The following is a 25,093-nucleotide window of genomic DNA, read 5'->3' as shown; positions in this document are numbered from 1 at the left end:
CTGCAAAAAGAACATTTTTTGCTTCTTTTTCATTAAATTTCATTAAATTTTAATAAAATATTGATACTTGAACACAAGCACTCTTTTTCTGTATTAACATCCGGATCTTCCGGTCAACGGGGGGCAGATAACTGTGGTCTTGAGCCAGTGTAATAACTCGCTAGTTTGAAATTCATCAATTTGAACGTACCTCATATCATGCTAGCAATTAAGTTACTCTTTAAACCTCCCTTTAGTGCAATCAATGATAGGGGCGGTGATTGCTGGTTTGCACTGAGGACTATTCCTATTCGACAGCGACACGTTAGGAATGAAAAGTGATGTCCCGTTTAGTATTTCATCTATTATATTATATTTTTCCCTCTTCTTTTTTTGGTGGCGGGACTTTAATTTTTATCTGGAGCTACCCATGGGGTTGGCATAATGTGTTGTTGTTGTTGTTTTTTCATTTTTCTTACTAACGAAGGGTGGATATGTGGCGCCTGTACATAACAATGTGATAATGTCGAGATAATTATAACCAACCACACCCGCCCCGGGTTAGATTAAACATTATGAATAGAGAAATAAATACAAATTATCAGATACATATCTTATTAACAAAAATGTACATGTCGCTATATTGCCAGGCAAACCAGAGTGGAGAAGGTAACCAGTCCCAGTATAAGACTCCATGCACCCTTTAATGTAAGCCGAGGCTTCAGTCAGGAAAGTTCTACAATCATTGCTATAAATAATTCTGACAACTTTGTTCTGAGTGACCTATAATCTATTCTTGAATTGATTTGATATACCATTGTACCAAGATATCGATGCATAGTCAAAGTGACATTGTATTAAGGATTTCCATAACATTCTTCTTAGATTCATATCATACAAACGATTTTGTCTATATAAAATTGTTAACCTAGAATTAACTTTACTGACAATATTGTTAACAATAGATGCAGCACTTGGATAACAGTTTATGCAAAGGGGGATAACTGCTGCGGCTTCTATTAATGATAACTGCAACTTAATCGATTAACATTTACCTCTACAGCAATCAAGGATGTCTTTATGCCAATGTTTACTTCCTGTAAAGATGAGGAGAAAATTGTCACAAGCGGCTGTCGTTTTCTGATTGATTTGTTCATAAATATGTTTGAAACATATAAATTATGCTAAGATAAGTCATAACTCTTTAAGCTACCGAGCAAGTATGAAGCTGGAAGTGTTGTTGTTGCTGGTGAGCGTGTCATATGTCAGTCTTGCAGACCCCGCAGATTCCCAGGATGCCGAGGCCACTGACAAGGGAGGCAAAAACACTCAACTCGCTAACGTCATACAGAACGTAATAGAGTCACAAAATGATACAAGGTATAGATCATTAAAACACTGCAAGCCTGGTGAGATTTTGATGATCTGTGTGTTACTGTTAAAATAGAATTAAGTCAAAGCTGACAAGGCATATCTAGGCAGAAGAACAGGAGGATTTAGACAATTCATGTTGTCTAAATCCCACGTCTCCCAGTCCTTGAGCAAGGAGGTTGGTTTAAATATCTGATGTGTAAGAAGCTTAATAAGGGCAGGATTCAAATTTAGCAGTTGCTATCTTGCTAAATGCAAATCAAATTCAGAAAGTGCTAGTAGAATTTTATGCCCACTCCATATTTTTGGGAGTCACCTTTTTCCAAGTTCAAACTTAAGTTATTTAAAAAAAAAATCGGATAAGTTAACAACACCTCCCACAATTGTTTCTGTGATATGCACTTTCTGCAATATTAAATCGATCATGCACCTGTCCCGTGTTTTTCTAAAACCCGTTTGCACATGTGACGTCAAACTCCCAGAATACTGAGAATGTCTGTGGTCAATTCATGTAGATTTTTTAGTTGGTGATGACTTCTCTATTTTCAAAGATCAAATCAAAGTAAGATTCACTTAAATTTACAATACTCAAAGAATGATATGCTCTGCGATTTAGAGCTGCAAGCCATGTGCAGCGTTCCACACTAACAGGAGTCTGGCAGTCTGACACTCCTAAAATTCGGCTCAGACTACCGCATTTTCCATCTATGCAGTTCATTTGACTCCTCCAATAAAAAATCCATTGTACACATAACCCTTTAGCGCATGTATACGAGATAGGTTGACATAGCCCATTAGCAGATGTATACGCATCTGGCCGACCCTATCCACTACTGGATGTAAATAAACGCCCACATAATTCAATAGAGTCATTTCAATATTTCAATTTTGCATCTTTCTTTTTGTAAACAATATCCCGGATGTTTATAAAAATAAAGCTTAACCTTTTGGGTATTGTTTTCCCTTGAAAATGTCTTCTGCTAAAATTAGAAGGTAAATATTTTTCTGCCAATCGCAGGTGTGATATCCCATTGTGACAAAATAAGACCATGAGGCCGAGTACTGTATGGAAAATCCCCCAAATTCATTGTTGTGTAAATCATTAAATATATTATGTCAGTTCAGTTTACCATTAAAATCAATAAAGATTATAATTATTTGAAGATAATATTTTGTGTACAAACAATAGAAACGATAAGGAGTTGAGAAAATGATGAGTAAATTTTCTGTGGAGCTGATTTCCAGCAAGGTTCCGGCCGTAAAATGTATGAGGTAAACGCATTTATGAAAGCGTTTGGTAGTCTAGATGCATTATTCATAACGGAAAAAACATTTATCGGCTTTCTTTTTGTAAACAATTTTATAAGGGGGTAATAAAGTTAAACAGACACCCTGGACTGGATTTCTCTTTTTTTGATAGGGGTAATAAAAAAAAATTACCCTTTGATTTAATGAAATTATGACATTTCAAAGAAATGTTACAATACCATCTTGGAAATACATTCACAGATTAAATAAAATAATTTAATATTTCATCATTGACACCATTTATTAGATAATTTAATTATCTACAAAAAATGTATTCACATAAAAAAGATTTGGCCACAATTATTTGGAGTAATATTGATTTTTAGGTCATACTGCTGTATAAGCTCTTTTTCATGACCCCTAAAATGCCTATACAGATAAGGAATGCTTATCAGTAAGTTGGCTATTGACTGGGAGGTGTAATCTAGCCACTTGCCATTGTGCAAAAGGGTTAAGGAAGTAAGTGACATCACAGACTGGTATTGTTTAATGTTTGTAATATGGTAAGTAAATAGTTAAACCTGTTGAACGGTGTTTAAAAAAATATTCCTCGTAAATTTTAGTTGTAAACAATGTTCATGTCAATGGTAAAATGGAAATATTTTTTTATCAATTTTCGCGACCGGCAGCGAAAAATAGAAGAACTGAAAAAGAAAAACAGAAAGAGTTTGTAATTTGTAGAGAAAGAACATTCAGCAAGCATGGTTAAAACAATTGTTTTGGCTGTTGTTAGAATCTGACCTCTGGATATGAGTTATGAGACTGTTGGGAGCTTTGTCACTGGGTGCTCTAATGTGCGATTGAAAGCCATCAAAAAGCTTCTAAGGGCCATGCTAATAATGTAAGCAAAGAAAATGCAAAAAAAGGAAAAACAATTAAGTTCACCGCTCGTTAATTCAGCTAAACAAAGCTATCTTTGACAGGTAGTGCATTCTGTTTATGAATGCTCACATGGTTCAGAAATAAGTATGGTCCAACACAGACTATGTCACCATGTGCCAAGCTGATATTGCAAAGTTTGTTAGCATTGGCATGACATATAAGGCATGTCAGTGTCTCATTGCACTGCTTGAAGATGACTGTTCCAAAAAAAAAAATTATGTATTTGATAATGCCTCGTTCATTTCCCTTATATCTAATGGCTCAACAGATGCTACCTCACAAGGGGCCAAGATTCTATATGCCAGATCATCAGTTCATGGCAAAGTTATATTAGAATATATTAGACAAATAGTTTCAGTCATGTTCATGTTATTTTTATAAAACAATAAAAGAAAACTTGAATGTGCACTCAGTTTGCTATTCAGAAAAGCAATACCAAATACTCTGTGAAAACATTGAATAAATAGTCATTAGTGCGCCAGCCAGGATTTGAAAAGGGCAGGGTGCTAGGTCAGAAATGGCACTTTTGATGTGCATTAAATGAGCCTTGATGGGGCACTTGCAAGGGCCAATGTTCAACTTATTATGTATGTGAACTTCTTCCAATGCTAACAATGTTACCTCAGCTGTTATCTTTAAGTTAGTGTCAAAAGTATGTATATTTATTAATCATTTCTGGACATTGACTGGCAAACAAATGTTCACACATCTTCTTAAAATTGTCTTTTCTATACCTTTTTACTGCTTTGCCATTAATTTAAAAGGACAATTATTGACCATGTGGTATTGCAACGTTTCTTCCCTGGCTAGCTTGGCCAAGCTATCTTAAATCAAACTACATACCTATTCTCAGACTGCATTGTCCCAAAAATTAAATATGAAATCAGTAATATATACACAGGATAAACAATGATTGCTTACAAAATCAAATGATAAGAAATTATTATTATTATGGTTCAAGAATCAATGTTTAATTGTCCCAAAACCAAGAGTGCTCAAATAGAAACACTACAACACCTACCCCTTATCTTACAGGACCAGCTTACATGATGCTTATAAACCAATCTCACAATATATCAGTGAAACCCACAGTCCACGGACGTCCAAACCTGGAAACTAGAAGCTGTAGGGCAATGCTTCACCTAGTTTCCAATAGTTCAGATACTTCAAAGCTTCCCTATATATTAACGTGATGATCTCCCATCGCTGTCGAAACACGAACTAACCATTTCTACACCTTTCGCTGCTTTTATACCCTAACATTACTTGACCAAAACGGAATGATCCATTATAACAAACCATATGAGTGAAACCATTATATATGACTTATATTACAGACTAAGGGTGTCAAGTTCATTCGTTTTTAGAAAAAGTAGAAAACCATTAAGAGTATAACTTCTTACGTATCAATATGATTTACCAGGTAAGTTTAGACATTTTATACTAAAATCATGACATTAATATTAAATACACAAAATCATCCTACAGAAGTAATAGCAATAACAGCATAACTTGTAAAAAAATCAAATACATATTAAATTTCACTAAAACAGAAATGTATACAGTATACAGTTTTACTGCCATTGAGTTGAAGTGTTTATTTAAGTTGGCAGTAGGATTTGTTATTGATCCCAGAAGTGAGGAATAATGGTCTTTTACCTTTTTGTACATTAATAAACACATTCATCACAAGACTAATTAAAATCAAAATAAAATTGAAAGTCATGTGATTTATGGTAACGATTTTTTTTAAAAAGCAAGTAGTTTTGACAATTTAGCAAGTAAGTTTTGGGCCCACTTGCTTTATTTAGCAAGTGACAAAAAAGTTAAATCTCAACCCTGAAGGGGGCTTATTCTTCTGACTGTTCATTTCTTCTCCTTTAGAGTATTGCACAACAACATTGACCTCAACCTCTTGACCTCTTTCAGCTTACTGTAGTTTCGGGGATGAATTGTGTATAAAAATGGTAGAAGTTTTGTGTCAGTACAATAAAACTTAGCTTATTTCCATGGTAATTTGTTCATGGTAATTATTCATTAAATAGACAAAAATCAATTTTATTTTATTTTAAATATTTGAAGGAGGTACCAATGATTGAATGTGCCTATTTTTATTGCCATTCTTTAAAAAAATGACATTTTTTTTATGAAAGCCTTCAAAGAGTGGCCAAGTTTATGGACCTAACCAGTACACGGATTCTGGCAGTGATATATTTCTCAATTTCAAATATCTTCATGGGAAAATTCCCATTTCCTCTGGGTATGGTTCAGCTTCTCAAAATAGCAAACAATGGTCTCACTGTATCAATGCTTTGATATAGATGATTACACCTCTTTTCCTCAATCAACATTATGAAATTTCAGTGATAATAACACAGAGACTACAACACCAGTATTAGTCCCCAAGCCGCCATCTAGTGGCCACACAAATACAGAAGAGGCAGAAGAGGAACACAAGAAGAGTCTCACAATCTTCTTCATCCTCATTGTTGTTGGTAAGAGGGCTGATGAAGCACATATTTCTATACTCTATGTATCTATTTTAGCTTAAGTATTATGGTATATTAATCATTGATGTTTGATTGTTTGGTACTCTGCAATTTTGAGATATCAAAGTTTGAATTTAATACTTGTTACAAGGATGATCGTCTATGACAGGGATATATGGTTTACTTGTGCTGTTATTAAATTGTAATCTTGTATTTATCAAACATTCACTTAAAACAATGAATGTTTAATCATTACAACAGCTCCCGGTATCTTTGACTATTTCCTACACTGGTGTGTTCCGTGTTTATTTTTTACACTGATATGTATGGTTTTTACTGTAACCCTACACTGGCGTGTAAGGTGTTTACTGTAACCCTACACTGGCGTGTATGGTGTTTACTGTAACCCTACACTGGCGTGTATGGTGTTTACTGTAACCCTACACTGGGTTGTATGGTGTTTACTGTAACCCTACACTGGGTTGTATGGTGTTTACTGTAACCCTACACTGGCGTGTAAGGTGTTTACTGTAACCCTACACTGGCGTGTAAGGTGTTTACTGTAACCCTACACTGGCGTGTAAGGTGTTTACTGTAACCCTACACTGGCGTGTATGGTGTTTACTGTAACCCTACACTGGCGTGTAAGGTGTTTACTGTAACCCTACACTGGCGTGTAAGGTGTTTACTGTAACCCTACACTGGCGTGTATGGTGTTTACTGTAACCCTACACTGGGTTGTATGGTGTTTACTGTAACCCTACACTGGCGTGTATGGTGTTTACTGTAACCCTACACTGGGTTGTATGGTGTTTACTGTAACCCTACACTGGGTTGTATGGTGTTTACTGTAACCCTACACTGGCGTGTAAGGTGTTTACTGTAACCCTACACTGGCGTGTAAGGTGTTTACTGTAACCCTACACTGGCGTGTATGGTGTTTACTGTAACCCTACACTGGCATGTATGGTGTTTGTATGGTGTTTACTATTACACTGCACTCATGTGTATGATGTTTATTATTTTTCTACTTTCAGCAATATGTATCCTAATGACTCATCTGCTACTGATCACAAAGTTTCACTACCTGCCGGAAAGTATAGCTGTTGTTCTTGTAGGTATGGAATCACAAACATGCAGTAGAACTACAAATATTTTATGCAAAAGAACGTTTTGTTTGGGTATTGTTTAATTGTAAAATATATTATGCATACAATGTACATGTATACTGTGGGGTTTATACCAGTGTACTAAGCCACATTAAAATATAGAAGATTTTGGAACCAGGCCTTCTCACCACAAGTTTTCATCATGAAAGAGTGATTTTAAGTATTGGGATCCTTTTATGGAGGCTTAAAGTGCTGCTGATATAGTTACATGCATAAAGCAATCAAAGCATTTTATCTGGTAGCTGTATTTTTTGACGATATTTTAACAACAAGCTCGGCATATTTTTCCTATTATAGGGTGAGCAAATCAGCGTAACTATTTCTCTGTTCCAGGGGCTTTCATAGGACTGGTGTTAAAGATATTTAAACTGGACTGGAGTGTAAGTTATACAGTTTGTTTGCTATCAAATCTCTATAAAAGAAAACAATGTTAACTTTGACTATTTAAACATATTTGATGTGCATAACTGTCAGTCAATGATTTATCAAGCCCAGTATACAGATCTTCTTTTAATCATGTGTTTAAGCAGCTACATGTATCATTAGAGAGGTTGCTAAACACTACTTGGACTGGTATTTGTGAACTACTTTTTGAGTGCTACTTTATCTAGTGAATTTTCTACATTTTTGAAACGTGTAATCAGTATCCTGGGCACATGTACAAATTGTGATCTATGCCTTACAGGAATTAGTAGGCTCATGCAAGGTTAACAGTGATAACATATGCAAAGTACAAGTACAAGTGGTATAACACAACCTCTCAATTATGTATATAATATCTTTTTTTGTCATCTTTCACGATCCTTGATATAAGACATTTGCAACACTTGCTCTGTGACTGTTTGATGGAAGGTGATACTAAATGTCATTTCCCTTTGCAGAAAGAAGAGGAGTTCTCTCCAACCATATTCTTCATCGTTTTATTGCCGCCAATTATATTTGAATCGGGATACAATTTGCACAAGGTATAATCATTTAAATGAAAGGTTTTGTTTCATGGAAATTTGCCATGTATAATAAATGTACTGACTGCTTTGAGTAATTTTTGTTTTTTCTTACAAGTATAACATAGATGGAAATGCATGTTAAAAATTTGTTATGATATTATAAGAAAGTAAAATTATTTCTGTTTACAAGGTTCTTTGAACAGAATGAAAGGTTTTGTTTCATGAAGCTTTGAAAAGCTTTTTGTCAAATACACATGACACCCACATGGAGATAATTTTATATTTTATTTTCAGGGCAACTTTTTCCAGAACATTGGTTCCATCCTGGTATTTGCTATCGTTGGTACTGCAATATCTGCCATGGTTGTGGGAGGGGGAATTTATCTGCTGGGACAGGTAGGATGTACTGCAATATCTGCCATGGTTATTGGAGGTTGATTTATCTGCTGGGACAGGTAGGATGTACTGCAATATCTGCCATGGTTATTGGAGGTTGATCTATCTGCTGGGACAGGTAGGATGTACTGCAATATCTGCCATGGTTGTGGGAGGGGGGATTTATCTGCTGGGAAAGGTAGGATGTACTGCAATATCTGCCATGGTTGTGGGAGGGGGATTTATCTATTGGGACAGGTAGGATGTACTGCAATATATGCCATGGTTGTGGGAGGGGGATTTATCTACTGGGACAGGTAGGATGTATTGCAATATATGCCATGGTTGTGGGAGGGGGATTTATCTACTGGGACAGGTAGGATGTATTGCAATATCTGCCATGGTTGTGGGAGGGGGGATTTATCTATTGGGACAGGTAGGATGTACTGCAATATCTGCCATGGTTGTGGGAGGGGGATTTATCTATTGGGACAGGTAGGATGTACTGCAATATATGCCATGGTTGTGGGAGGGGGGATTTATCTATTGGGACAGGTAGGATGTACTGCAATATCTGCCATGGTTGTGGGAGGGGGATTTATCTATTGGGACAGGTAGGATGTACTGCAATATCTGCCATGGTTGTGGGAGGGGGGATTTATCTATTGGGACAGGTAGGATGTACTGCAATATATGCCATGGTTGTGGGAGGGGGGATTTATCTATTGGGACAGGTAGGATGTATTGCAATATCTGCCATGGTTGTGGGACGGGGATTTATCTATTGGGACAGGTAGGATGTACTGCAATATATGCCATGGTTGTGGGAGGGGGATTTATCTACTGGGACAGGAAGGATGTATTGCAATATCTGCCATGGTAATGTGAGGGGGATTTATTTGCTGGGACAGGTAGGATATCTACCATGGTAATGTGAGGGGGATCTATTTGCTTGGCCAAGTAGGATATCTGCCATGGTAATGTGAGGGGGATCTATTTGCTGGGCCAGGTAGGATATCTACCATGGTAATGTGAGGGGGATCTATTTGCTTGGCCAAGTAGGATATCTGCCATGGTAATGTGAGGGGGATCTATTTGCTTGGCCAAGTAGGATATCTGCCATGGTAATGTGAGGGGGATCTATTTGCTGGGCCAAGTAGGATATCTACCATGGTAATGTGAGGGGGATCTATTTGCTGGGCCAAGTAGGATATCTGCCATCTGCTTGGACAGTTATGATGTGTGTGTGAAGTTACCAAAGCTGAGGAGATGTTGTTGCAGATGTTTGATCATGAAAAAATGTCCAACTGAAGAATTAGTGAACATATTAGATTTTTTCTGTCAAAGCTCTCTCTCAGTAAAATAGAAAAGTTCTCCCCTCAAACGAATTGCAAAGGCTGTGCATTTTTACACAGAAAAACTCAATTTAGGCATTACTTCATTTGTTTGATATGCATTTATATGTGTTCAGCTTATCAATAATTTGTTTTTACATTTATAAGCTTTTAGTTTCTATTAGTATTACCAGTAGATAATATGCAGTTCTATGATTAAAATGATTGATTAAATGGTAAAACTGGAATTGTAATATTTCAGGCAAAAGTTGCATATGAGTTTACAGTAGTACAGAGTTTTGCGTTTGGTTCCCTGATATCCGCGGTAGATCCAGTGGCCACGCTCGCGATATTCCACTCTCTAAATGTTGATACGGTGCTGTACATGTTGGTGTTCGGGGAAAGCATTCTCAATGACGCTGTGGCTATCACTCTAACAATGTAAGTACAGGAAGCTGATTTGGATGTTACATTTTTAGCAGTTTCCTTTTTGCCATAATTTCTTCTTCAATTGTTGGCTTTAGAGGATCTGTCTGTGTGTTTTTGTCTAATTCTTCATCATACAAGATCATCTGAGTAGAAACTTGCTGTTGTGCAGTTAATTTCTCTGTCAGCATAATTTCAGTTGGCATTTGGTCACAACACATCTAATGTTGTATATGTACCACCAACCCGAGTGTACTATGTTATGTTATACAAATACAATATAAACAACATTTTGCTTCATTAACAGTGTGCATAAGTATTTAATTTGACACATGCAGGGCTTGTCATGTTAACTAAGTTTTTGTTTGCAGAACGGTGTTGGAGTTTGAGAACCCTGCGATGGCGGAGGTAACAGGTTCGGCGGCATTCTTCAGAGCCGTGTGGAGGTTTCTAGTCATGTTCTTCGGCTCAAGTCTTATAGGGATGATCTCAGGATTAGTTAGCGCTCTTGTATCCTTTATGAGTGAGTTGAATGGTATGGAGGGGGTGTGGGTGGAAAGTAATTAAGCTTGCAGGAACATGTGTACTTGCATAGCACTATTTTCATTAGGGTAGTGGTAAATAAATGTACTTACACATGTAGGATCAAATTGTTTATGATATAAAAAGGCTAAATTTTTGTAAAAGAAAGATATTGACATGGGTAATTGGGTAATTTGAATGTTTGTGAAAACATAACAGTATTTGGAATTAAATATACTGCATTTTATTGGTCTCTTATCATCAGTGGGAATCTTGATTGCATAACTTTACGTTAACTTATAGGAAACATGTAACTATGACTCTGTGGAAAAGAAATAAGTATTTTCCTTAACAAGTTGATCAGTTACTTAAATTTCTCGACCTACGTAAGACGCCATCATTAGAAATCGGACTGATGTTGGTCTTCTCCTATCTTCCATATGGGCTGGCCGAGGGATTGCATCTTTCAGGTAACATTGAGTGATTTCAAATAGGTGTATGCTTTAGTCTGAATATTAACAAATAAATTAACATGTGTTTGTAAAATGAGTTATTTTGTTTGGTTATTGCCATTGTAAAGGATGGGATGGAGATATATGTCAAGGTTCTACTGTTCTGTCTGTCATGGAGTAGAACGTTTCTGAAACTTTAGCCTGGAGTAAAAACTTACTTTCTGTCTGTCATAGAGCAAAATGATTTTGCCAGCATTTATTTTACAGTACTAAAACACATGTGAAGTCTCAAAGCATGACATAAATATTGACTCTTTACGACATTCTACTATACCTTTTCTTACATTTGGTAACCAATTGTAACTGCCTTTTTTTCATTCACAGTACATGTACATTGTTGTTTTTTTAACAAATTTATATGAAATTGATTATGGACTCAATGAAAGCCATTCAATGATTTTTTAATGGAAAATTGAAAGCTTACCAACAATGCTGTTTTAAGCTCGCTACATATGTTTGTAATTGTGCAGGCATCATGGCAATTTTAATGAGCGGTATCGTGATGTCCCACTACACGCATCACAACCTGTCACCCGTCACCCAGATAACCGTACAACACACATTCCGTACCATTGCCTTCATGGCAGGTAAGTACAGATAGACAAATACATGCATTGTTATAGATATTACAAATTCCTAAGCTAGTTTGTTCTTTTTCAAAGAACAATAGTGAAGATATTTCATAGACTTTGTGCTGTTGTTGCCGTCATCTTGCAAAAACTTGACCTTTGCCATTGCTCAAAAACCTTCCAAGACATACCATGAAATTTGTATATAGTACTAGTGTTAGAGTAGTGAGTGAAAATATTCCTGTGTATAAAGGCCCATAACTCTGGCTTGAATAAGTATCGGGTTATGCCCCTTAATTGTGCAAGAGCATTTGCTACAGTTTGCAGTGCTCCCACAGTCATTCATTTGAGCAGTTTTTTTCTTACATGAACCATGCTTCAGTCTGTTTCTGGGTAGGAACAAGTAATCTGGCTATTTTCATTGAGCTTCTTAGTGGAAGATTTTGACTTCGTGAATTTTTTTCTTAATTTTAAATATGAATCTTGCAAATACCCTCTATATGTCATCGAATTTATTCTTAGGCATTTATTATTGGAACATTTTTCTTGTTGTTTTTTCATAATTTTGGTGTTAATCCATTGTTAGTTCTGTTGAACTTAGAAGAAAAAAAGCATTCATTTACTTGAAATACTCACTAAGATGTAAGAATACTGCACCTTGTGTCTATTTTTGTGTCTATTTTGAGAGGGCATAAAAACTGCCCATGATTGGAATTGTACTGACCACCTGTAGAATGGTGAGAGCTGGACACCTTCACAAGTCTGACATAGGTTTTGATAGATAATAACACCCAGTTAAATTATTCATGTAGCCTTAATGTGAATTACTGTTTGCTGATGATATGGTTCCTGAGGTAATTTGTTTTTTTAATGTAGATAATTCACCCTGTTATTACCAATAATTGCTATAATTAATTTTAGATAAAGAAAAGGAATTATTTTGGAAAATATTCTTATAACAGTGTAAACAGAACAAAAAAAATCTATAAATGTTTACAATTTGTATTCTACTTAATGTTTATTGTTTTATCATATATCTTGGGCCTGAGGCCAATAACAAATTAACTATTGAATTTATTGCATAACACAAGTTCTTCCCTTGGTCACTTCTATGTACGGCTTTGTTATAATGTTATGAACTTTTAATGTATAATTATTCATGAACCATCTGTTTTTCTTTCAGAGACATGCATGTTTGCGTATTTAGGGATGGCTATATTTAGCTTTAAGTTAGTGGTGAAGCCCTCATTGATTATTTGGGCCATCGTAAGTGTCTGATGATGTAGTGGTCTTGCCATTTGTTGTCATGGTTACAGCTCATTGTTGTGTTTTCTTTTTTTTGTGTCACATCACAGGATGTTTTGCTGACAGCCAAAAGCCTTAATTTGGAAGAGCAACAGAAAAATGTTGCACCCAGAATAAATGAAATTTAATAATATTTCAATAAAACATATTCGCACCAAACCATTGACATTGGTCATACATCCTGTGATGCGACACATTGGTTGCTACAAGACCCGTCAGATGGCTTATTAGTGTAGACTTTTGTTTCATTGCCAAAGTTATATAGTCAGTTTTTAATAAATTAAGTATACAAAATTATTAATAGAAATTTAATATGAAATTTCTTTAATTATCGAACAATCATTATATTAGAACAAAATACTGCGCGTAATCAACTGAACAAAGATATTTTTAGGCTAAGTCAAACTGCCGTCTCTTATTCGACTAGTGTAACTATGATTAAATCTGTTTTGTACCCCCGGACTCCCGCCGTATGTTTTTTAAGCAAATCATTTGGGAGAGATCTAATTTTATTTTGGTTTAATATCTTTCTACATATCAAAGCAGTCTGATACAAGCTAATATACCCTTTAAAGTTTAATTACTAGTGAGCTTATTAGGTTTAAAACCAAGCATTATGCCCATTTGCACTTCAGTGAGGTCTATATGTTGATTTATCGACCTGGTTAAGGGATATAATTTTTAACAAAGATTATTATCAAGTTACAATTTTCTGCAATGAAATTAATACGTATATACTTGTAACTTTTGCCTATTTTCCTTTCATGCACTCTTCACTGACATTTTCACTATGTGTGATTTTTAACTCTTGAATAATCGTTTAAAAAAGGTGTTTCAACTCAGACTACCAAAACACCAGTTGGGTTATGGCAAAACTAAATTCAGGGGGCATGTTCTTTTCTACTCAAGATTGTATCGCTTTAAAACATCAGTACTGTGGTTTGTTGCAAACTGTTATTAAAGGAGGCAAATTTTATTATCGCTTTTTTCATTGGCATATTTCTTGTAGGCTCTTTTGAATAAATGGAGCTTATTCTAGAACTGAGACAATCTATGGAGACAAGAAAACAAGGACATGCGTTCTGGTTGAGGGCACATTTACTAACCATGTGACTTTTTGCTTGCAGAAACATGCGTGTTTGCATACATAGGCCTGGCATTTTTTAGTATCAAGCTAGTATTCCAGCCCTCTCTTATAATATGGAGCATAGTAAGTGTGGCGGTTTCTCAATATAAGGATTTGGACATACCGTAATAATAAAGTAGGACACTGCCTTGCTAATAGATTTTAACTCCATATTCACTTGTTTCTATCAGCAAGAAATAACTTACTGTAACATGTAACCCAACACCACCACAATGTGTTACAAAGATACATGTATGTAACAATTTAGTTATAACAATGAAGAAGCTTCCACAAGTATGAATGAGTTGCATCTCACAATGAACCTCAATGTAGACAATATACAGAAAAAATGATTGTGTGGTTGACTTAATAAAGCAGTTAAGTTCAAAATATAATATTATACAAATCATATAGTAATGTATTGAAGTAGCAAAAACAATTAAATATTTAATATCAATTAACATTTTAACATTCAAAGCACTTGCAGCCGACAACCATTCAATCTTCTGGCTTTAACGTGTCATTACAGTCTTAACCCATTGGCTCGATATTGCTTGAATTGATTTCTTTGTTAACTCAAAGTATTTTGGCCCTGGGATATCGAGCCAACAGGTTTCGACTGTATATAAGAAAGAAAAAACACCATTATATGACACAGTTTAATTTTAAAACAAAATGTAGCCATATTTTAAGGCTATGTTCAGCGGTTTTATAAGTCACTATTAAAACTGTAGCCAAAAAAAGCATGTGCTTATGTAATCAACTACAATATTTGTGAAGGCCGAAGGCTTGATCGAAATTAGCACAAGCATACTAGTATTGCACTGGTAAAATGCTTTTTGGGCTTACTCAAATTCTGGATTTTATAAATCAGGGCTTGTTTAAAAATTTGATCTAAAATTATAATCTATATAACTGAGGTGGGCTTTAGACCAAGTCATTTGACCACCCTTTAATGTGATGTTAGTGAACGATTTTTGCATGATTGAATAAACGTTGTTATACGAAGTTTGAGGGGGTATATAGGAGTGAGCTTGTCGGTCGGTCGGTCGGTCTGTCTGTCGGTCGGTCTGTCGGTTTTCATGGTTTCCAGACGATAACTCATGAAAGACTAGACAGATTTGAAATTTGTTTGGTACACAGGTGTAACATCAGAAGAAACAGGTCAAGTTCAATATTGGGCAAGGTCACTGTTACTAAAAATAGAAAAACGGTTTCCGGACGATAACTCATGAAAGGCTTGACAGATTTTAACAATTTTTGGTACACAGGTGTAACATCAGAAGATACAGGTCAAGTTTGATATTGGGGCTGGTGGGGCCAAGGTCAAGGTCATTGTTACTAAAAATAGAAAAACGGTTTCCGGACGATAACTCATGAAAGGCTAGACAGATTTTAACAATTTTTGGTACACAGGTGTAACATCAGAAGATACAGGTCAAGTTTGATATTGGGGCTGGTAGGGCCAAGGTCAAGGTCACTGTTACTAAAAATAGAAAAACGGTTTCCGGACTCATGAAAGGTTAGTTTTTCTTGTCAGCAGTGTTACTTCCAAATTACTCAACAGATTTAAATTAAACAATACATGCATGATAAAAGAAGATGCAGTGTGCAGTAACCTTGGAGTTTTGGCCTCTTTTCAAAGGAATGGTTTGCCATTCCTGTGTCCAGGTGGCATTTGGGGGTATTGGTCACTCCTGTGACAGTTCTAGTTGTTGTTGTTGTATCTTACCTGGTACACTAACTTACATGTTTCGTACACTGATATTGTTCTGTATTTGTGTCAGTTCTAAAGCTTTCAAATTCAAATTGTGTTTAGTAATTAAATTGAAAAGTAAATACTTATGTTAAGTAGACCCGAGTATAGTATAGTATGTAGACTAAAAACTTTTATTAAAAAAATATTAATCTGATATTAATATTAATAAAATAATTGTTGTATACTAGATTGTGTATATCTCCTTGTTTGCATTGTAATTCATATTTTACAGACATGTCTTTATAGTAATTCTGTTTGCAAATGAACTAAGCATTCGAAGGTGTTGAAGCATCAAGTGATCGTGGCTTTTGCTCTGACAAAAAATGCCCAAGTGAATTCCGAATTAAGTGCAACATCTGTCAATCAATTTCACACATGAAAGAATGTTGACTGCCACCGTCAGCAATTATTATATGTATTCTTTTATATAACAAGGTTGATATTTCTATTAAGGGCGGAATGATACATGCCAAAAAGGATCCAAAAATGTACAGCATTGGTTTCATATCAACCAGCTAATTAATTTGTAGCCTTATGTTATGCTCTGAAGTGCTGAAAAATTACTGTTTAAACTCTCTTATGGGGTGGTACAATTTGACTGTCTCCTCATCGCAAAAGGCATTATGATCATGCTTTCATTAGCTCATTGACCAGTATGCTTTTGTAAGTTGATTTGTAAACAGAAAAATTATTAATTTTCTGAATGAACCTTATTTAATGAATACTAGAAAATGTTAGGCCATGTTGATATTTTGAAATTTCAAGAGATAAATTACCAGATTTATGTCCACAATATGCACCAGTGTTTTCTGTGTTTCAGGTGCTGATTCTACTGGGAAGAGCTGTAAATATTTTCCCCCTGTCTTTCATTTCAAACTATTTCCGTGAGCACAAAATCACAAAGAAACAGCAATTCATCATGTGGTTTAGTGGTAAGAATATTTTTTACGTTTAATAATTGGAATTGGTTTTAATTTGGATTTTTTCATCATTTTAAGAAGTTGTTACCTTAAAAATAATATTCCATGCAAGGGCTTCCGTAACTTGTTTGTTGTTATACTACTAGAAGATAACAGGTCTTAGGATTAACCTAAAGACTCTATAACACTTATAACTCGGTATTACTCTTAACTGTTTACATTCAATGTTGAAGAGCCAGCAATGAGGACTTGTATAAACTTGCATAAGCAGGTACAGACCCTGTATATTAACTTAAGAATGAAGCCATTTATTTCATAATTTAAACGTGTTTAGAGTTATTTGATCTTCTATTGTAATTTCTCAACAATATTTGGTCCCTTACCTTACGAGCTATAATACCAAACCTTTTGGCAATTCTGAACAAGTCTACCCCAACATGGAAAGGAACTTGTATATACATTTAAGATACTTCCTATCAATTCAGAAACATTCAATATTTAATAATTTGCATTAATTATGTATATGAATGAGCTGAATAAGTATGTTTGAACTATACCATTTTGTGGTAGGTTTACGTGGAGCAATTGCGTTTGCTCTGAGTCTTCATCTGGAGTTTGAGTCTCGAGAGAAGAAGAATGTGATCGTTACCACGACACTCATCATCGTTCTGTTCACCATTCTCTTCCTGGGGGGATCCACAATGCCGCTCATGAAGGTCAGTCACCATTCAAATCGAGGGACGAAAATGCACGAGGTTGTTTTTAAATAATGATAATAAAGCTGTTTTGTTTACACCCACTAACAATGTTTATGAGTGTTTTTTTTTTTTTTTAGTAATGCACATTTGCAGGTGAAATTGTCAGATTTTGGTTGAAATAAAGAGCAAAAGTACCAACTGTAATAACTTAATGTATAATGTGTTCTTAGTTATTAATTTACTTATTTGAAATCAGCAAGAAATTACCAAGCACATTACTGATATTAGTGGGTTGGACTGCTTAAAGGGGCTGGACACCAGATGGTCCCAGAATGTGCAAATACATTATTTCCACAAAACAAGCCAAGAATCCTCAATTATAAGTTAGTATGAGGCCAATAATACATCAGAATTTAGAGTTTACCTGCTTAAAAATAGCGCAATGTTTTGGAAAAATACACAAAAACTGCGAAAGACGCATTTGTGGTAAGTGATGTTATATATCAGTAAGTAATATTCAATGAGTTGTAGACAACGATATCAATTTTATGTAAGTTTGTGTCAATTTCTTTTTTTCTTGTAATTGCATCATCTTGTGTCTAGTCCGTTAAAGGAATTATCTTGAATGACCTGAATAATTATTTGATGTTTAGCTCTTTTTTTTAGTTCTACTGGCCAAAGGCCAGAAGAGCTTATGCGATGGTAATGTGTACGTAGTATGTTCGTCCGTGCGTCTGTAAACAATTGGTTGTGAACATGATACAGTCTTCAGTTTTGATTGTATCTCGATGAAACTTGTACAGTATCTAGATATCCATTAGAGCTCGGTTCCTTTCGAAAACCAGCCAGATCCGCCCATGCATGCCTAGATTATGGCCCTTGATAGTATAAAAAAATGCTATTGTGTAAACACTAGCTTGTGAACAAGATACAGTCTTCAGTTTTGTTTGTATCTCGATGAAACTTGTACAGTATTTAGATATCCATTAGAGCTTGGTTCCTTTCGAAAACCAGCCAGATCCGATTATGCATGCCTAGATTATGGGCCTTGAAAGTATTAAAAAGTCAGTTTGTCTGTAAACAATTGCTTGTGAACATGATACAGTCTTCAGTTTTGATTGTATCTCGACGAAACTTGTACAGTATTTAGATATCCATAAGAACTCGGTTCCTTTTGAAAACCATCCAGGACTGCCCATGCATGCCTGGATTATGGGTCTTGAAAGTATAAAAAATTCTATTTGAAGCCAAGTCTATTTTTAGCCAAGTCCACATGTAAAGTCACAAATGCTTGTGAAGGTTTGTTCAAATTATGCCCCTGGGGTCATTACTCCCCCCCCCCCCCCCCACGGAGATTGTCCCACATGGGACCAGTGCGGCAAATGCAAACGACCTCGGTGATGTTGTCGGAGGCCCAGGGAAGAGTTCTCTTTTCTTTGTAAGGGATGGAACCCCCCCCCCCCCCCCCCCCCCCTTAAATTGGGAAATGTTAAAAACCTTTTTGTCTGAAACCACTATGCAAATCCTTGCTATTTTGAACAAGGCTTTATTTAGTGGCCCACTACCATGGTTGTTCAAATTATGCCCCTTGGGTCAAAACTGGCACTGCCCTGGGTGTCACAATTTTCCTAGAGACTTATTTAAGAAATATTTTCAAAATCTTCTTGTTTCAAACCACAAGGCCCATACCTTTGATATTTGTTGTGGAGCATTATATGATGTAATTGAAAACATTTGAAATAATGCCCCTTGGGCAAAAGCTGGCCCAACCCCTTTTTACTTACTTATTAAGTTTTAAAGCTACAGTAATGAAATTTTGACCATGTGAACAGTTTTTCAAACAAGCATTAATGTTGTCCTTGGATGTCCTTGACTTTGACCGACTTTATTTTTAAAGCTACAGAAATGAAATTTTGATGATGAGTACAGTTTTGAAAGCAAATATTTTTTACCCTCAGATTACCTTTACTTGGCACATATTAAAATAGTTCATGCAACTAATCTGCTTACAACACTTCCTGTCCTCAGATGTTGAACGTGCAGCGTTTTCAGCTAACCCAAACACTAAAAGTGAACTATATATTTGTTGCCTATTACTCAAACGTACATGCTCTGGATTGAAAATGACCACAAGAGCCATGCCAGTAGAGCATAGGCCCTTTTGGGCCTCTTTTTTTACAGAACTATGATTTTACATTCTGTGATTTTATAAATATGCATGCTGGAGTTATTATCACATCTTGATAGACACATGCACTGAATATTTGATTTTACAGCTTTTAAAAGCAGAGAAAAAAGAGAAAAAGAGCAGACGGAAAAAGACTGACAGGGAAATTTCGCTTAGTAAAACAAAAGAAATGGTAAGTCACAACACTCTTATATGCATATATCATGCCTCCAATATAAATGACGCAACTCCATTGGTCCAGGATTGGTCACGCGTTGACCCCATATGAACCAAAATGGCATCTTTTTTCTGATTCTGATGAATATTCCGATGAATAAAAGAAACATTTAAACATGTAAACAGGTTGTCGACGTGATATATACGTTACAGCATTAATAGGTGACCAGATGTGGGATATACGGGGCGCAGGAAACCATATTCGCTTTGCTCTCACCGGATATGGTTTCCTTTGCCCTCTGTATCCCATATAACACAAAATATACATATATCCTTTTGAGTTAATAAACACAAAAGCAAAAAAATGAGAAAATTGTCAGTGTAATTTTGAGTCATATGAAGACTTGCCATCAATACATTAATTCTTTCTTGCAGATGTTGGCCTTATGTAGACCCATTGACATTGTATTGATTGTAGGATGAATGAATAAGTGCAAGACAGTCATTTAGAATGTTATTTCTAAGTGCCTGCTTTGTCCATTTTTGAAGCCAAAATCGGTTAAAAACAAGGAAATTGATGTGGGCGTAAACAATTTTTCCCTTTTTGTAGCAATACTTTATGCTTATGACCAGTTTTATTGCAATAAATCTGGCTTATATATATGTACATGTTCACATCAATGGAAGCAATGCATAATATTACAATCTGCAACCAAACGAAAATACAATGATAACCCTTGTAGCAAAAAACGCCCAAAAATTCCAGACGTTTCACAGCACTGAGACACCAACAGAATTTCTTGTCTCTAGAGGTAAGGTGCGGGTATAAAATTTGGCTGTGGACGAGGTATTGAAATTGTGATGTTTCATAAAAAACAACTGTTGAAATAAGATGTTGGAGGAAATTTGAAATATTACTGGAATAATTCCAAGATTTTCATGTTGTGGGGTGATAAACATGAAAATAGTGAAATATCAATTTTACATTCAGAAAATCTATATAAAAGTTATATTGAACAAAATAGTTGCTTTAAAAATACATTCACATACAACACATCAAATGCATGCTTGAAATTGGGTAATCATATATAAATGCTGTCAAATTGTTTTAAAATGTGGGCACGATGTTTACTAACATTAATTATTCATACAAATTTGGTATTTCTAAATAACTTCTTAGCTTTGACCTCTTTGGTTTATGTATTGGAGAGAGTATTTGTCAAATTTACATCTGAAACAAGTATCAAAATATGTGAAAATTTAGACTTACTGTATAAAAAATCCTCATAAATTTTTTTTATAAAATCCTCATAAAAAATCTTCGCAAGCCTGCTTTTATATGTATTTTTACAACCAATGGTAGAGCTCACTTCTCATTGTCTCTGCTTAGGACGAATTTTTGTTCCAGCTCATAGTATATGCTTTGTCATGTTCGCAACAACTATCAGACCATTGAAGAGTTGGACTATACACAGTAAAAACATCCCTTGCCATTTATATCATAGGGAACCATCCCTTGCCATTACAGTCATAGGGAACCATCCCTTGCCATTTCAGTAGTAGGGAACCATCTCTTGCCATTTCATCCCTTACCATTTCAGTAGTAGGGAACCATCCCTTGCCATTTCATCCCTTACCATTTCAGTAGTAGGGAACCATCCCTTGCCATTTCAGTAGTAGGGAACCATCCCTTGCCATTTCAGTAGTAGGGAACCATCTCTTGCCATTTCATCCCTTACCATTTCAGTAGTAGGGAACCATCTCTTGCCATTTCATCCCTTACCATTTCAGTAGTAGGGAACCATCCCTTGCCATTACAGTCATAGGGAACCATCCCTTACCATTTTATCCCTTACAATTTCAGTAGTAGGGAACCATCTCTTGCCATTACAGTCATAGGGAACCATCCCTTACCATTTTATCCCTTACCATTTCAGTAGTAGGGAACCATCCCTTGCCATTTCAGTCTTAGGGAACCACCCCTTGCCATTTCAGTCTTAGGGAACCACCCCTTGCCATTTCAGTCTTAGGGAACCATCTCTTGCCATTTCAGTCTTAAGGAACCACCCCTTGCCATTTCAGTCTTAGGGAACCATCACTTGCCATTTCAGTCTTAGGTAACCATCCCTTGCCATTTCAGTCTTAGGGAACCACCCCTTGCCATTTCAGTCTTAGGGAACCATCTCTTGCCATTTCAGTCTTAGGTAACCATCCCTTGCCATTTCAGTCAAAAAAAACATTTATTGCTTTAACTAAACCACTGTTGTTTCACTTCTGATGAATGACCTAATTCAATACTTGCACCTGTCCTTAATAAAATGTAGAATATTACCAGCAGTACAAAAAACCTAAGAAATCATTGTATTTACCCCCAGGGTGACACAGTCGACTCAGAGCACCTATCAGAGTACACAGAGAGTGAGGCGGAGGTCAGTTTTGCCCGCCCATCCCAGCAGACAGGGTTTGTGAGGCTGGACGCACGCTACCTCAAACCGTTCTTCACCAGGAGATTTACACAGCAGGTTTGTGTTTTGTAAAATTAAGCTTGGAGCAAGGTGGCAGTAAGTAAGATGTGTAAAATCATCATTGGCATGCAAAAACATTAAACATCATCCCTGGCCAGAACTCATAAAACTTGAATGAAACTTGGTACCTATGTTGCCAAAGACAATAAACACATGTAAAGCAAAGCACATGACTCTGGCTTCATTAATTGTTAAGTTATGCCCCTTTTTTGAGTACATAAATAGTGACCGACAAATGTTGATGTTTGCTCTTGCGTTTATGAATCAAAGTTCCAAATTTTAAACCTGTTCAAATATATCCCTGCAGGAGGTGAGAGATGCCAAGACTCAGATGACGAATCTCACGAAGCAGTGGTATAATGACGTGCGTGCGGCCCCGGACGAGTCTCTGTCAGAAAACGATGACGACGAAGAGGAGACATTATTCATAAACTCTTCCCGCCACAATTCGGAGAGCAGCCCACAAAATGAGCCTCTTTTACAGTGAAAAGCTTTAATAGAATGTTACGGTTGTTAATGGTATTGAATTATTTACTTAAGTTTTAATAGTTGCATAGACTTAAACAAAAAACAGAATTGTTTATATTATATATACCTGAAGATGCATACTGCTTTGTGATTAATATAACAGTTCTTCTTTCAACATAAACTATTAATCCCACCTGTTCTGGGTTATAACTATATATACATGTACAGTGTACATGTTCGTTATAAGTGTATGGTGCGGTGAATTGGGTTTGTTCATAAAGGTTTTTATAAACAAATATTTTAGGAATGTTTTATTGAATATTTTGAATACAGCAGTGTAAGACATAACATAACTGTTGTATAGTGGATATACATGCACTGTTGAATAAGTTATTTGATGAATATTTAATCAAAAGCTTAATAAATATTAAATCAAAATCACATTATTTATGAAATTTTGAGGTACTTAAAGTTTATTATGGATAAATTGAGGAAGCTGAGTACAAAATAAGAAATCATTTTCTTCTCTAAGCTTTGAATGTATTTAATGTTTTGAACATTGGTTACACTAGGGAAAGTATTTTGTCAATGAGAGGGTTCTTAAATACAAATGTATTCTGGGATTGTACAATGTGTATAAATGTATTTTATTGGGGTATTACCATTGAAGGTATGTATAGATTTGTCTTATCAAATTGAGTGCAGTTGCACAGGTATATAAAACTTGACAATTCAAGCACTACTTGTCGTTTTTTGTTGTTGTTTTCTTGTCATAAACGTGTGCACAAAATTTAATATGATCATGTTTCTTAAATATATCTTCATTTAATGCAGTTTAAATCAAAACTAGAAATAACAGCCCTTGTTTGGTACTTTGGTTAATATTGTTGTTTTATTTTCATTGTTTTAAAATAATTTGCTTTTTAATGTTCTCCGTCATTGTATTTAATAGCTGAAAACTCACAAATATCAAACTGATTGGTGAGTGCTTAAAAGATTTACTGTGATCTACTATGTCTCATAAGGTAGAAATACCATGTTTTCTGCACCTTTCTTCCAAATTGAACTTGGTAACCTTCATAAGAACAATTGTTTTTTATATTCATTCATGCTTTTCGGTATATTAAAACAATTGTATTAATTGTGGATAATCTTATTTGGGAGTGAGAGTGCATCTTAACTTTAAGTGTCAAGCATTATTTTCCTGTCATATGTTTTAATTGTCTGTTGAAATCCATTTCAATTGAGATTTTACCCCGAGGGTATATTGTACTAAGTGTTGTTATTTGTTTTGGCAGAATCATGTTAATATTGAAACATGTTTTTTGCATTTTGTTGTTTTAGTGCATTTAAATTGTTTTATTTAAATGGATATTTATTGTTTCACATAAATTATTTAAAAAATAAAGTATGAACTATCATGTGCTGTTAGTTTTTCACCTGTGTCTGTTCATTACAGTATGCATACCGTGTATTTATAGTCACTCTTGTATTTGGCATTCAGGGGCCAATTTATCGAAACTCTTTTATAACAAGATTAAGCTATAAAGCTCATTATTTTTGTTCTTCTGTGATTTTTGAATTCTTTTGTCTTCAGTTTATTGAAGTTATTTTTTTTTGATTATCTTGAAAAACTATTTTTTATTAATCAAAATCAGGTAAAAGTTAAAAATTAAAACAGAAATAAGCCACTTAAGTCTGTTAATCTGAAGACGTTTTGAGAAATCAGAGCCTCTTCTTCGTAAATCGTTGTATAATCATGTTAAAAGTTTTTCAGTAGTGTTATGCACACCAACTTTGTGACGGTTATGCATTTGAAAACGTTTTTGGAAAGCCATGTTTGGTACAGAAAGTGGAACAAAGCGTTGTTCACTCAAGTTAGGTTTGGGGAGAACGCCACCTGTGGTCAAAAGTGTTGTTCACTAAAGTTTGTTTTAGGGAGAACGCCACCTGTGGTCAAAAGCGTTGTTCACTCAAGTTTGGTTTAGGGAGAACGCCACCTGTGGTCAAAAGTGTTGTTCACTCAAGTTTGGTTTGGGGAGAACGCCACCTGTGGTCAAAAGCG

The 25,093-nt window shown here is 35.4% G+C and overlaps 1 protein-coding gene across 3 annotated transcripts; it reads left to right on the top strand.

Moving 5' to 3' along the window:
• The first annotated feature begins 1,039 nt into the window (after positions 1-1,039).
• LOC128243008 (sodium/hydrogen exchanger 8-like) lies at positions 1,040-24,449 on the top strand. 3 transcript variants are annotated; one of them, XM_052960475.1, is made up of 16 exons: positions 1,040-1,359; positions 5,905-6,035; positions 7,067-7,147; positions 7,532-7,578; positions 8,080-8,163; positions 8,440-8,541; positions 10,117-10,295; positions 10,652-10,790; positions 11,167-11,272; positions 11,785-11,901; positions 14,316-14,398; positions 16,894-17,005; positions 17,564-17,709; positions 19,968-20,051; positions 22,411-22,557; positions 22,868-24,449. In XM_052960475.1, the coding sequence occupies exons 1-16, from the start codon at positions 1,202-1,204 to the stop codon at positions 23,045-23,047; spliced, it is 1,896 nt and encodes a 631-aa protein (XP_052816435.1). In that variant the 5' UTR covers positions 1,040-1,201; the 3' UTR covers positions 23,048-24,449. The 3 variants fall into 3 exon arrangements, with proteins under 3 accessions (XP_052816435.1, XP_052816436.1, XP_052816437.1); XM_052960476.1 differs by lacking the exon at positions 14,316-14,398 and adding an exon at positions 13,067-13,149; XM_052960477.1 differs by lacking the exons at positions 1,040-1,359; positions 14,316-14,398 and adding exons at positions 1,391-4,963; positions 13,067-13,149.
• The last annotated feature ends 644 nt before the right edge of the window (positions 24,450-25,093 follow it).

The sequence above is a fragment of the Mya arenaria genome, chromosome 8 (genome assembly GCF_026914265.1).
Source record: "Mya arenaria isolate MELC-2E11 chromosome 8, ASM2691426v1".
Taxonomy (NCBI): domain Eukaryota; kingdom Metazoa; phylum Mollusca; class Bivalvia; order Myida; family Myidae; genus Mya; species Mya arenaria.
This window is presented reverse-complemented; position numbering and strand designations above follow the sequence as displayed.